A 15,435-nucleotide genomic window follows, 5' to 3' on the forward strand; every position below is an offset into this window, starting at 1 on the left:
TTAAATATAAGTACAAATCTGTTTATCTTTCTGGCACCAGTTGATAAAAAAAAAATGTTCCAGGGGAGTACTCCTTTAGTTTTCCAAGCTTAATCATACCTTTTTCCCTTGCTAACACTGTGCGAGCTCCCGGCAGGAGAAAGTGAGCATTCCCCAGCAGGCGCGACATCACTGAAACCTGCGAGAGCTGTCTAACCATGCCCCACACGCACTTCCCAAGTTTGGTCTCCTGCCAGGCAGGTAGGAGACCAAACTCACTGTTATACTTGCTGCAGGGAACAGAACAGAAACACCTAGTGGCGTTTTATTTTAAAATTTTTTTTTTTTTAATCACATTCAAAACAAAAAAGGTTAAGAATTTTAACAGCAAGTAAATAGCAAAGTGTCTTATAATTACATAAGGAAAAATATATTAAAGGACATCTGTAGTGCAATATAACCTAATAAGTTACAGATCGCAGGTCCTCTTGATCTTCTGCATGAGGCAGTAGCAGTCTGCTGAAAAGGGGGCGTGCCGTTCCCGCACGAGGCGGCGGGCGACACGCCCCCTCCATGTATCCCATAAAGGTACATAGAGCGGGTGTGTGTCATGGTTTCTGTTGGGGACGACACTCCACTTCCTGCTGACTGCCGCAACCCTGTCCAAGAGATTGCAGGGGGCCCCAGCTCTCGAAGCCCCCCCCCCGCAATCTATAACTTATCACCTATCCGAAGGGTATGTACTTTTAAAGTTTAGTTTGGTGACAGATACTCTGTAAAAAGCACCAGTTTCTTTTGCAAAATAAAATAAAAAGCAGGTGGCAAGGTTGGTACCCATTTTCTTGCCCGTGTACTTTTTGGCCAGGCTGGAAACAGTTTGGTATTATGCAGGGGCTCTTACTCTCAATTCCCAACTCAAATGGTGTTCAACTGCTTGAAATCGTCAGTTACTTTTTGGGAATGCATAAAAGGTAAGCAATTGACAAGGTTGGCACCAGATTTTTTGCCAATGATCTTTTTGGGCCAGGCTGGAAACAAGTATTTTTGAAGGGGCCCTTACTCTATTTTCACTCTCAGTTAAAGGCCCAATGTTGTTTAAATGGGCACTGTCAGATACAAAAACTTTTGATATGTAGTAAACCAATAGGTTTTTCAATTGCTTTCATTAGAAAATGTTCAGTATTTCATACTGAAATAGCCAGTCAAACAACTGCTCCCTCCTGCCTGCTTGGACACATACTAGTACTGCTGTGTCCATGCATCATCACCTATGTCATGGACACACTTCCTTGATTTAGGAAAAATCCTCCCACTGTCAGCTTGTGTCCCGCTACTGTCAGTGAGGACAAGCTGTAAGTTGTGGTTTTGCTAGGGTAGATGTGAGCAGACAGCATACTGAGGGAGGGGGAGGAGACCTGCACATTGAGGCCACGCCCCCTCCCTATGAGGGGCATTCAAAATAGTGAGCTAAATTAAAAGTGTAAAAAAATAAAAAGGTGCTAGACACAAAAATGAGATGTACATGGTCAGGATTAGGTACTGCGTGATATATTTAAAAAAAAAAATGTTTTTATGTTGGATCTGTCAGGTACACTTTAACCCTTTCAAATAAACCTGTTACTTATTCAAATAGCGGAAAATTTAAGTAGTTGGAACCAGTTTACCAACCCACATTTTTTGGCCAGGCTGAAGTATTATATAAAAGTTTCAATATATTGAATAGTAGAAACAAAGGGGGGTATCCAGCACCCACGGAAAAATAAAAAATAAAAGTCCAAAAAGTATTCATTTTAAAAGCGTAGAATAAACACCCAGTGAGGTAAAAACCCTAACACCGATGCATTTCGGACTAATAGGTCCTTAGTCATGGCACAGAAAGAAATGCAAACCGACCTTTTATACTAATGGTCTAGCAGCATATGGCTCAGGAGATGCTCCCATCCCCCATCTGGAAGCTAGCGTCTGTCATCACTTCCTGGGAGGGGTTCCAAGGATCCAACAGTATTAACCAATGGCCACAAAAAAGAAAAAACAAAACAAAACACATTTGTATAAACAGGGACCCACCAAATCCGGGTAAATCTAGAGAGCTCAATAAAAGAAATCATTATGGAAGTTTAACCCTTTCGGGTGACAGGAGTCCAACTTTAATATCCAAAATGCCTCTCTTGAAAACTGTATGAGACCAATCCCTTTCTGGGACGAGGCACCCACTTTCCCCTGGTTTTACATGAAAATGCTCATAAAAAGGTATTTTCCAACTTTCTAGAGGTGCAACCTATTTATTGTATATTGCAGAATATACCATGTGCGTGGTTTCACAGTTTATGAATGATTTTAAGTTGCAAGTTTTAGGGATCGACCGATAGTTTTTTTTTTTTTAGGACAGATACCGATAATCGGTGGAGGTTAGGGCCGATAGCCGATAACTTATACCAATATTCCGGTATAAGTTATCGGCTATTTATCCCCACGCGACACCGCTGCAGATAATTGATTTAAAGCGGGCGCTTTAAATCAATGCACTGCAGTGGCTTTTGCGGTGCCATAGGCCGCCGCCACCCGCTTCTCCCCCCTACCTGTCAGGGTGGTCCGGGCCATCCATCCTTCCTGTAGTGTTCGGCGGCATTCCGGGTGGAGGGTGAACCGGTCCGGGCTGTCCTTCTCCGGGGGTCCTCTTCTCCAATCCGGGCAGGCTCCGGCCTAGTTACGCAGCATAGACGCCACTGCGCAGTGACGCTCGTGCGCAGCGACGCACCTGACGTCACGGCGTAGCGGCGTCTATGCAGCGTACTAGGCCAGAGCCTGCCCGGAGTGGAGTAGAGGACCCCCGGAGAAGGACAGCCCGGACCGGTTCACCCTCCACCTGGAATGCCGCCGGACACTACAGGAAGGATGGATGGCCCGGACCACCCCCATTACGGGTAAGTTTAATTTTTTTATTGACTCGGAGGGTAGGGGGGGGGGGGGGGGGAGGGGCCTGACCGGTATAGCGGTATGGGAAAAATCCATACCTTGGGAGAAAAAAAAAAAACGGTATCCGGTTCATACCGGTATACCGCCCAGCACTATGGTGGGGGGTGCGACGCAGTGCGGTGGGTCGGTCCCGGTGTGGTGGGTTGGGGGGGGGTGTTGGGGCCGCGGTGCGGGGCATTATCGGCATACCGATAATTGGTCGATCCCTAGCAAGTTTTACCGTTCACCGGTGGATAAAACAGTTTCGTTTTTTTCATATATTTACATAGGTTGCACCTCATGTGTGAGCATTTATAGTTGCCTGTTGTACTCAACCAGCAATCATTTAGACTTTCTTTGAAATCACTATTGGACAATCTTTCCTGTTAAGATTTACCTCTTTTAGGGTGCATTCACACGGGCGTATTTGTCAGCAGTGTACTCGCACACATCGCGGACGCTCTCTGTAGCTCAGGGAGCCGGGGAAGCGTCCGCGATGTGCGGATACACTGCGACTCGCACTTCACAGCGTGTCTGTTGGTAGCGGTGGATTGCCACTGTTAGCAGGCACAAAGAGGGCAGCACTTTAAGGGCCTTTGTCAGCTGCGGATCCGCTGACAAATACGCCCGTGTGAACGCACCCTTAGCCACAAATCTTACAGTTGTTTTTTTTTTGATAATATTCCTAATTTCGTTAAATTGAATACTATAGGGGTAGAAAATGTCACAGGATGGTTGGCCTTTTTATGATCATGCATTTTTTCCTTTTTGGTACCTGGTTTCAGAAAATCATTGCAGTTCTTATAAACTATGTTTTTTGCTCTGTTCAAGATGCTGTCACTATAACCTCTATTTCGTAACCTTGTTATGTCTTGACATGATTCTTCATACGTAACATTTGATGAGGCCCTTTTGGCCCTATTAAACTCTCCTATAGGAAGGTTACGCGTAACATGTTTCGGGTGGCAACTCATGGCAGACAAAATGCTGTTACAGTTGGCTTCCTTTATAAATTTTGAATTTATTGAGCTCTATAGATTTACCCGGATTTGGTGGGTCCCTGTTTATACAAATGTGTTTGTTTTCTTCTTTTTCATTTTTGTGGCCATTGGTTAATATACTGTTGGATCCTTGGAACCCCTCCCAGGAAGTGATGACAGATGCTAGCTTCCAGATGGGGGAATGGGAGCATCACCTGAGCTATATGCTGCTAGATCATGAGTATCCCCTTAATGACGTAGGACGTAAATGTATGTCCTGGTTAGGGATCGACCAATTATCGGTATGGCCCATATTATCGTCCGATAATCACGATCTTGGGCATTATCGGTATCTGCAATTATCTTGCCGATAAGCCGATAATGCCCCGCTCCCTGCACCGCCCCCACCGCACCGTGATCCCCCCCCCCCCCCCCCCCGACCCACCGCACCGTGTCGCACCACCCACCGTGATGCTAGGCGGTATACCGGTATGGATTTTTGCCCATACCGCTATACCGGTCGGGCCCCTCCCCCACCCTCCGAGTCAATAAAAAAATTAAACTTACCCGTAATGTGGGTGGTCCGGGCCATCCATCCTTCCTTCCTGTAGTGTCCGGGGGCGTTCCGGGTGAAGAGTGAATCGGTCCGGGCTGTCCTTCTCCCACGGTCTTCTCCACTTGGGGCAGGCTCCGGCCTAGTACGCTGCATAGACGCCGCTACGCCGTGACGTCAGGTGCGTCGCTGCGCAAGGGCGTCACTGCGCAGCGGCGTCTATGCAGCGTACTAGGCCGGAGCCTGCCCGGAGTGGAGAAGATGACCGCCGGAGAAGAAGGACAGCCCGGACCGGACCACCCTCCACCCGGAACGCCCCCGGACACTACATGAACGATGGATGGATGGCCCGAACCACCCTGACAGGTAGGGGAGAGAAGCGGGTGGTGGCGGCGGCGGCCTATGACCCCGCAAAAGCCACTGCAGATCATTGATTTAAAGCGCCCGCTTTAAATGAATGATCTGCAGCGGTGTCGCAGGGGGTTAAATAGCCGATAACTTATACCGGAATATCGGTATAAGTTATCGGCTATCGGCCCTAACCTGCACCGATTATCGGTATCGGCCCTAAAAACCGATATCGGTCAATCCCTAGTCCTGGTGAGGTGGTACTTAACGCACCAGGACGTACATTTACGTCCTAAGCAGAACCGCGAGCATCGGAGCGATGCCCGGATCATGCGTGGCAGGCCCCGGCTGCTGATCGCAGCCAGGGACCCGCCCGTAATGGCAATCCCACGGATGTCCTCCAATAACCCCTCAGATGCCTCTGAAGCATCGCGGTCATTAAAATGAATGATCGGATCGCCTGCAGCGCTGCCGCAGCGATCCGATCATCCAGCACAGCAGACGGAGGTCCCTCACCTTGCTCCGCTGCCTTCCCGGCGTCTTCTGCTCTGATCTGCCTTCCCGCAGACCAGAGCAGAAGATAACCAATAATGCTGATCAGTGCTGTGTCCTATACATAGCACTGAACAGTATTAGCAATCGAATGATTGCTATAAATAGTCCCCTATGGGGACTATTAAAGTGTAAAAATAAAAGTAAATAAGGGGGGGGTAAAAAAAACCTTCCCCAATAAAAATGTAAATCGTCCAATTTTCCCTATTTCACCCCCAAAGAGTGTTAAAATATTTTATATACAAGTTTGGTATTGCCGTGTGCATAAATATCTGAACTATTAAAATAAAATGTTAATGATACCGTACGGTGAATGGCGTGAACGTAAATAAAAATAAAAAGTCCAAAATAGCTGCTTTTTTTTTTATTTTTTTTTTATAACATTTTATTCCCAAAAAAAGTTAAAAGGGATTCAAAGTTTTTTGGTATCAAAAAAAAAGAAAAAAAGAAAATCAAAGTACAGATCACGGCACAAAAAAAATGAGCCCTCACACCGCCGCTTATACGGAAAATGATAAAAAAATTTAATAAAGTTATGGGTCTTCAAAATAGGGATTTTAAAACATACTAATTTGGTTGAAAAGTTGACGATTTTTTTTTTTTTTTTTTTCAAAGTGCAACAGTAATAGTAAAGTATCTAGCTATGGGTATCATTTTAATCGTATTGACATAAAGAATAAAGAACACATGTATTTTTTTACCGTAAATTGTACGGCGTGAAAACGAAACCTTCCAAAATTAGCAAAATTGCGGTTTTCTTTTTAATTTCCCCACACAAATAGTATTTTTTTGGTTGCGCCATACATTTTATGGTAAAGTGAGTGATGGCATTACAACGGACAACTGGTCGCGCAAAAAACAAGCCCTCATACTAATCTGTGGATTAAAATATAAAAGAGCGGTGATTTTTTTGAAGGCGAGGAGGAAAAGATGAAAACGTAAAAATAAAAAATTGTCTGCGTCCTTAAAGGGGTACTCCGGTACTTTGACTATATGGCATCTTCTTTGTAAGTTTAGTTTTTTTTGCAATATACATGTGTTATATGTTTTGGCAGCATGTGTGTGTTTTTCTTAGGCTGGGTTCACACTACGTTTTGTCCCATACGGGAGCGCATACGGCAGGAGGGAGCTAAAACCTCGCGCTCCCGTATGTGACCGTATGCGCTCCCGTATGTCATTCACTTCAATGAGCCGACCGGAGTGAAACGTTCGGTCCGGTCGGCTCATTTTTGCGCCGTATGCGCTTTTACAACCGGACCTAAAACCGTATGCTGAGATTTGTAGTTTTGCAACATCTGGAGGGCCACAGTTTAGAGACCACTGTCAGTGATCTCTAGCCTGAACCCCTCTAAATCTTGCAAAACTACAACTCCCAGCATTCAGGAACAGCAAATGGCTGTCTCGGCATGCTGGGAGTTGTACTTGCGTGCCTCCAGCTGTTGCATAACTACATCTCTCAGCATTCCCTTTGGCAATCAGTACATGCTGAGAGTTGTAGTTCTGCAACAGCTGGAGGCACACTGGTTGGGAAATACCGAGTTAGGCAATAGGTTCTATTACCTAACTCAGTATTTTCCAACCAGTGTGCCTCCAGCTGTTGCAGAACTACAACTCCCAGCATGCACGTTCTGTCAGAACAAGCTGGGAGTTGTAGTTTTGCCCCCCCCCCCCATCCCATGTGAATGTACAGGTTACATTCACACTGGCGGCAGATTACAGTGAGTTCCCTGCTTCAAGTTTGAGCTGCAGCCGCAGCTCAAACTCCTAGCGGGAGACTCAGTGTAATCCACCGTCAGTGTGAATGTAACCTAAAAACACTACACTAACATAAAATAAAGAGTAAAACACTACATATACACACTTTTACCTTTTACCCCTTGTGAAAAGGTAAAGTTGGGGTCTACACCAGCATGTTAGTGTAAAAAAAAAAAACATTTTTGTACACTAACATACTGGTGTTACCCCATACTTCACAAGCGGTAAAAGAAAAAAGCCTCCAAAATTTGTAACGCAGTTTCTCCTGAGTACGGAGATACCCCATATGTGGGCGCAAAGTGTTCTGGGGACGCACAACAAGGCTCAGAAGGGAGAGTGCACCATGTAAATTTGAGGTCTAAATTGGTGATTTGCACAGGGGTGGCTGTTCTGACATAAGTGCAAAACAATAAATACCCACATGTGACCCCATTTTGGAAACTACACCCCTCACGGAATGTAATAAGGGGTACAGTGAGCATTTACACCCCACAGGTGTCTGACAGATCTTTGAAACAGGGGTCTGTGAAAATGAAAAATAAAATTTTTAAATTTGCACAGCCTACTGTTCCAAAGATCCGTCAAATGCCAGTGGGGTGTAAATTCTCCCTGCACCCATTATTACCTTCCGTGAGGGGTGTAGTTTTAAAAATGGGGTCACATGTGGGGGGGGGTCCACTGTTCTGGCACCACGGGGGGCTTTGGAAATGCACATGGCCAAATTCTCCAAAAGCTCAATGATGCTCCTTCTCTTCTGAGCATTGTAGTTCGTCCCCAGTGCACTTCACGTCCACTTATGGGGTATTTCCATACTCAGAAGAGATGGGGTTACAAATTTTGGGGGGTATTTTCTGCTATCATCCCTTGTAAAAATGTAAAATTTGGGGGGAAAACAAGCATTTTAGTGTAAAACACCTGTGGGGTATAAAGGTTCACTTTACCCCTTGTTACGTTCCCCAAGGGGTCTAGTTTCCAAAATGGTATGCCATGTGGTTTTTTTTTTTCTGTCCTGGCACCATAGGGGCTTCCTAAATGCGGCATGCCCCCAGAGCAAAATTTGCTTCCAAAAAGCCAAATGTGACTCCTTCTCTTCTAAAACCTGTAGTGTGCCAGCAGAGCACTTTTCATCCCCATATTGGGTGTTTTCTGAATCGGGAGAAATTGGGCTTCAAATTTTGGGGGGGGGGGGGTATTTTCTGCTATTTTTTTTTTAAATGTAAAATTTTTGCTAAACCAAGCATTTTTGGTAAAAAAAAACATTTTTTTTTACATATGCAAAAGTCGTGAAACACCTGTGGGGTATTAAGGTTCACTTTATCCCTTGTTACGTTCCTCAAGGGGTCTAGTTTCCAAAATGGTATGCCATGTGTTTTTTTTGCTGTCCTGGCACCATAGGGGCTTCCTAAATGAGACAAGCCCCCCGAGCAAAATTTGCTGTCAAAAAGCCAAATATGACTCCTTCTCTTCTGAGCATTGTAGTTCGCTCGTAGTGCACTAAAGGTCAACTTATGGGGTACCTCCATACTCAGAAGAGATGGGGTTACAAATTTTGGGGGGTATTTTCTGCTATTAACCCTTGCAAAAATGTGACATTTGGGGGGGGGGGGGAAAACACACATTTTAGTGAAATTTTTTTTAATTTTTTTTTACATATGCAAAAGTCATGAAACACCTGTGGGGTATTAAGGCTCACTTAATTCCTTGTTACGTTCCCCAAGGGGTCTAGTTTCCAAAATGGTATGCCATGTGTTTTTTTTTTTTTGCTGTTTTGGCACAATAGGGGCTTCCTAAATGCAACATGCCCCCCAAAAACCATTTCAGAAAAATGTACTCTCCAAAATCCCCTTGTCGCTCCTTCGCTTCTGAGCCCTCTACTGCGCCCGCCGAACAATTTACATAGACATATGAGGTATGTGCTTACTCGAGAGAAATTGGGCTACAAATTCAAGTATAAATTTTATCCTTTTACCCATTGTAAAAATTCAAAAATTGGGTCTACAAGAACATGCAAGTGTAAAAAAATGAAGATTTTGAATTTTCTCCTTCACTTTGCTGCTTTTCCTGCGAAACACCTAAAGGGTTAAAACACTTACTGAATGTCATTTTGAATACTTTGGGGGGTGCAGTTTTTGTAATGGGGGTCATTTATGGGGTATTTCTAATATGAAGACCCTTCAAATCCACTTCAAACCTGAACTGGTCCATGAAAAATAGCGAGTTTGAAAATTTTGTGAAAAATTGTAAAATTGCTGCTGAACTTTGAAACCCTCTGGTGTCTTCCAAAAGTAAAAACACGTAAATTTTATGATGCAAATATAAAGTAGACATATTGTATATGTGAATCCCAAAAAAAAAATATTTGGAATATCCATTTTCCTTACAAGCAGAGAGCTTCAAAGTTAGAAAAATGCAAAATTTTCAATTTTTTCATCAAATTTGGTGATTTTTCACCAAGAAAGGATGCAAGTTACCACAAAAATTTACCACTATGTTAAAGTAGAATATGTCACGAAAAAACAATATCGGAATCAGATTGATAAGTAAAAGCATTCCAGAGTTATTAATGTTTAAAGTGACAGTGGTCAGATGTGCAAAAAAGGGCTGCGTCCTAGAGGTGAAAATGGGCTGTGTCCTTAACCCCTTAAGGACGCAGGACGTAAATGTACGTCCTGGTGAGGTGGTACTTAACGCACCAGGACGTACATTTACGTCCTAAGCATAACCGCGGGCATCGGAGCGATGCCCCTGTCATGCGCGGCTGATCCCGGCTGCTGATCGCAGCCAGGGACCCGCCGGCAATGGCCGACGCCCGCGATCTCGCGGGCGTCCGCCATTAACCCCTCAGGTGCCGGGATCAATACAGATCCCGGCATCTGCGGCAGTTCGCGATTAAAATGAACGATCGGATCGCCCGCAGCGCTGCTGCGGGGATCCGATCATTCATAACGCCGCACGGAGGTCCCCTCACCTTCCTCCGTGCAGCTCCCGGCGTCTCCTGCTCTGGTCTGTGATCGAGCAGACCAGAGCAGGAGATGACCGATAATACTGATCTGTTCTATGTCCTATACATAGAACAGATCAGTATTAGCAATCATGGTATTGCTATGAATAGTCCCCTATGGGGACTATTCAAGTGTAAAAAAAAATGTAAAAAAATGTAAAAGTAAAAAAAAAGTGAAAAATCCCCTCCCCCAATAAAAAAGTAAAACGTCCGTTTTTTCCTATTTTACCCCCAAAAAGCGTAAAAAACATTTTTTATAGACATATTTGGTATCGCCGCGTGCGTAAATGTCCGAACTATTAAAATAAAATGTTAATGATCCCGTACGGTGAACGGCGTGAACGAAAAAAAATTTAAAAAGTCCAAAATTCCTACTTTTTAAATACATTTTATTAAAAAAAAAAATTATAAAAAATGTATTAAAAGTTTTTTATATACAAATGTGGTATCAAAAAAAAGTACAGATCATGGCGCAAAAAATGAGCCCCCATACCGCCGCTTATACGGAAAAATAAAAAAGTTATAGGTCATCAAAATAAAGGGATTATAAACGTACTAATTTGGTTAAAAAGTTTGTGATTTTTTTTAAGCGCAACAATAATATAAAAGTATATAATAATGGGTATCATTTTAATCGTATTGACCCTCAGAATAAAGAACACATGTCATTTTTACCAGAAATTGTACGGCGTGAAAACAAAACCTTCCAAAATTAGCAAAATTGCGTTTTTCGTTTTAATTTCCCCACAAAAATAGTGTTTTTTGGTTGCGCCATACATTTTATGATATAATGAGTGATGTCATTACAAAGGACAACTGGTCGCGCAAAAAACAAGCCCTCATACTAGTCTGTGGATGAAAATATAAAAGAGTTATGATTTTTAGAAGGCGAGGAGGAAAAAATGAAAACGTAAAAATTTAATTGTCTGAGTCCTTAAGGCCAAAATGGGCTGAGTCCTTAAGGGGTTAAGGCCCAAATAGGCAGAGTCCTTAAGGGGGTGTAAAAGGTCAGTTTGCATTTCTTTCTGTGCCATGACTAAGGACCTATTAGTCCGAAATACGTTGGTGTCAGGGTTTTTACCTCTCTGGGTGTTTTTCTTTTTTCAACGCTTTTAAAAATGGAATACATTTTGGACTTTAATTTTTCCATGGGAGCTGGATACCCCCACCTTGTTTCTACTATTATATAAGGGCCCTTACTCTATTTCTGCCCTCATGTTAGTGGCCCAATGGCATTTAACCTCTTGAAATCTTATTTGAAAACTTTATTTATGCATTGTTTACTATTTTTTTCTTCTAAAAATAGAACAAACCAGAAGTATTTTTTCTGAATGATTGTTACCACATTATTCAACATGTGTATAACAAAAAAAAAATTTTAAAAAAAGTTTACTGCAGATGAATAAAAGTAGAAGTTTTTTTTTTTTGTCATAGTAATTTATATAAAAATGCCCCAAATAAGAAACCAACTTCAGTGAATGAGAAGCTGGCTGAATTAGGAGGCTGTTTTCACTTTGCCCTGTGGTCCCCGCCTGGGTCACACCAGGGTCAGCCGGGGAAAGTCACTTACGTTTCGTGGGTCCCGTAGAAGAAAATAAGATACTTGTTGGGTGGGGGTTTCACGGCTCCATCTTTGACATCATCAACCTAAAAGCAAAAAACAGACAAGAGATCTTTCCAGGTGCACGGATCAGCCCTACTGAGGAACCCGCACCCAAATGATGACACAGTCGCGATAAGCTCAGCTACGCTCCCCCACAAACCTGCACAAAAGGGCAACGACCCTCCCCCACCCCGGTGACTAGACTGCCTCTTACCCGGGCAGGCCAGTGCGGATAGCCCTTCATCTTAGCGAAAACAAGGTCTCCCGGCTTAAAGGTAGACGGCATGATGAGATAGCAGCAGGTCGTAGACTCCTCTGTGCACTGTTCAGGGCCGGAAATAACGCGTCTCCTCTCCTTATTGGTACTACGGCTGCCATCCGCCTGCACAGTCAGAGCAGAGGGGAGTGACAGGGTTGCAGTGGGTTCACTTCCGGGTACTACTGTCATCTCCTGCGTGCTTCCGGAGAAGGCTTTTGAGGAAATCAGCTGTAGACTCCATCCACTGTGGAATCATGAAGAAACTGTTCGAGGGCCTTAAAGCCGACATCAAATTCCGAAGCGCAGGAACTGGGCGCAGACTGATTGATGAGGCTAGGTACCACCTGTGTGATGGGCTGGGTAGACAACATGGCGCTGGCAGGCAGGGCTGCGCTGTTTATTTAGCTGTCATTAGGACTTATGCCAGGACAAGACCATCACTGGTTTATTGAAAAAACTTATGAAAGAGCAACCCGTCAGAGCGGTTTTATGATTGCTTATTTTGGATAGCAGAAATTGTAACCACTTTTTGTTTCTAAGAACTTAATTATAGAAGGGGTGTCGCTAAAAATTAGACAATTTTAATAAATCACTTAAAAGCCACCAGTTAGAAGGATAGTGTATACCAAAAATGTGAAGAGAGAGAACAATTCTTACTGCCCTAATAAATAGGGACACAAAATTACACTCCAAGAGCTATTGTTACAGTCACATTTGTCATATAATTTACACATTTCCAATGCCTTTCTGTCCGCATGCTATTTTGATATGCATGGGGACGTCCTCAGAGGAACCATTAGTAAATTTAGCTCAAGAAATAATTTTAAAAAATGCATCTGATTTGAAGTACTATGCATTGAAAGTTCAGTGTGCGTCTATTAGCTATCGGTGGCTGTCATCCACATGGACATTATTGTGTATAAACCAGATGTCCAGTCATGAGGTGTGAAATCCAACATGCAGCACCGATCATTGACGAAGAAGCGCGTCCTGCAGTGCATGGAGCCAGGGAAATAGCCCCGATTCATTTTCAGCATTTTGAATAAGTAACTGATGATTTTAAGAGGTTAAAGGCCATTGGGCCACTAACCTAAGGCTGAAAATATAAAGAGTAAAGGCCCTCCATAATACCCAACTGTATACATTTTCAGTAATTTGAATAAGTAACTGGTGATTTCAAGGGGTTAAACGCACTTGGACCACTGGCCTAAGGGTGGGAATATAAAGAGTAAGGGCCCCTCCATAACACCCAACTGCATCCCGCCTGTTCCAAACAGGGGATTGACAAAACAAGATGTTCCAACCTTGCCAAATATATATATATATATATATATATATATATATATATATATTCTACATTTTGAATTAGTAACATGAATTTAAGGGGTTAAACGCTGTTGGGCCACTAATCAAAAGGGGGAACTATAAAGAGTATGGGCCCCTGCATAATACCCAACTGTATCCACCCTGGCCTAAACTGTGGATTGACAATACAAGATGTTCCAACCTTGCCAACTTTATACATTTTCTACATTTTGAATAAGTAACTGAGGAATTTAAAGGGGTTTTCCACCATAAGATAAAGGGGGGTTATCCACCACATGATTTTAGTACGTACTTGGCAGACAGTAATGGACATGCTTAGGAAGGATCTATGCTTGTCTTGGGACTAAACGGCTATGCTGTGAGATTACCATAACACTGTGGCTAGCTTTTTGTGAACTGGTATTTCCTGTTTGAGTTTTTCTTTTTTTTGACTACAAATCCAAATAATTCCATTTTCTTCCCTCCCACACATCAGCCACCCCACCCATTGAAACATAAATGAGCTTCATCCATTCAAAAGACCTGTGGTTTTCAATCAGGGTGCCTGCAGCTGTTGCATTAGTTACAGATTGATCTCTCTCCCACCAAGCGATCGCTCCACCCATTGAAGCAGACAGGCTCCCTGTTATCAGCTGACTAGTGAGTCAGGTCTCGGTTGCATTGCAAGCTGGGAAAAATCTGAGACCACAGTCACTTTGTATGCTGATAAAAATAAATATTGTGGTGAAAATCACAGAAGAATTGTGAGAAAACCAGCACGCACACAGGTACAGACACTAAATTATGAACAACACTAACTTTACAGAACCTATAGCATAGTCAAATAAAAAAAAATCCTGGAATACCCCTTTAAGGGCTTAAACATCATTATGCCACTAAGCTAATGGTTGGAATATAAAGAAAAAGGACTCCTCTATAATACCCAATTACTTCCAGACTGGGTCAAAAATGGGATTGGCAAGAAAATAGGTGCCACCCTTACCAGTTGCTTATGTGTATTACGAATAAGTAACTGATGATTTTCAGGGGTTAAACACCATTTGGCCTCTATTATATATACAGAAAAAAGTGAGTTCACTGAAACCAATTCCTGTAAAAACAAATAAGTAACTTTATTGAATCAATTCTCATAAAAACTGTCCTCAATATCTGGATAATTAAAACTTCCAGGTAAAGTCCTAGCGCTGCTGAGAAATCACACCACCATATCCCCTGCTAAGAGCATCAAATACTGTATGCCCAGCCAGAACATATACTAGGAATCATACCGCCATATCCCTGCTGAGAGCGTCCTATACTGTATGCCCAGCTTGACCATATACTAGAAAGCGCGCTCAGCTTCCCCTGCATAATACCCCAATGTAACCAGTCTGGCCCATGCAGTGGATTGGCAAGAAAATAGGTGCCAACTGTATACATTTTCAGTATTTTTGAATATGTAACTGAGGAATTTAAGGGGTTAAACACCATTGGGCCACTAATCTAGGGGTTGAATTTAAGGAAAAACTACTCCTCTATAATACGCAGCTACTTGCAGACTGGCCCAAAAAAGGGATTGGCAAGAAAACAGATACCACCCTTGCCAACTACATACATTTTCAGCAGTTTAATAAGTGATGATTTTAAGGGGTTAAACGCCATTGGGCCACTAACCTAATGGTGGAAAAATATAGAGTATGGGCCCCTGCATAATACCCAACTGTATCCAGCCTGGCCCAAACTGTGGATTGGTAGGAAAACAGCTGCCAACCTTGCCAACTATATACCTTTTTGCATTTTGAATAAGTAACTGAGGAATTTAAGGGTTTAACCCCTTATCGACCACGGACGTATATTTACGTCTGTGGCAGGCTCCCGATCTGTGAATTCTACTTTATGTCAGTGGTAAAATTTCGTTGATACTTGCATTATTTCTTGGTGAAAAATGCAAAAATGTTATGAAAAATTAGAACATTTTGCTTTTTTTTTTTTACTTTGAAACTCTGGTTATAAGGAAAATGGACATTCCAAATAAATTATATATATATATATACATATATTGATTCACATATACAATATGTCATATTGCATCATAAAATTGACATGTTTTTACTTTTCATCATCCCCTTGTCATCATCCCACCCC

General features: G+C 42.8%; 2 protein-coding genes across 4 annotated transcripts in view; one reads left to right on the forward strand and one right to left on the reverse strand.

The window, feature by feature from the left end:
- The window catches only part of HDGFL2 (HDGF like 2), a 236,887-nt gene extending 224,711 nt beyond the window's left edge, over nt 1-12,176 (reverse strand). Inside the window, exons 1-2 of the mRNA XM_056572250.1 lie at nt 11,941-12,176; nt 11,694-11,770 (exon numbers count right to left, since the gene is read on the reverse strand). Of these exons, the coding sequence (XP_056428225.1) occupies nt 11,694-11,770; nt 11,941-12,174 (311 nt within the window). The 5' untranslated portion in view covers nt 12,175-12,176. The remainder of the gene's footprint in view (nt 1-11,693; nt 11,771-11,940) is intronic.
- A 14-nt stretch (nt 12,177-12,190) lies between these two features.
- Nucleotides 12,191-15,435, forward strand: part of UBXN6 (UBX domain protein 6) — a 237,788-nt gene continuing 234,543 nt past the window's right edge. For all 3 annotated transcript variants that reach the window (XM_056572270.1, XM_056572262.1, XM_056572279.1), the window contains exon 1: nt 12,191-12,322. In XM_056572270.1, the coding sequence (XP_056428245.1) occupies nt 12,240-12,322 (83 nt within the window). In that variant the 5' untranslated portion in view covers nt 12,191-12,239. The remainder of the gene's footprint in view (nt 12,323-15,435) is intronic.

Source organism: Hyla sarda, chromosome 1, assembly GCF_029499605.1.
Source record: "Hyla sarda isolate aHylSar1 chromosome 1, aHylSar1.hap1, whole genome shotgun sequence".
In the NCBI taxonomy this organism is placed as follows: Eukaryota; Metazoa; Chordata; class Amphibia; order Anura; family Hylidae; genus Hyla; species Hyla sarda.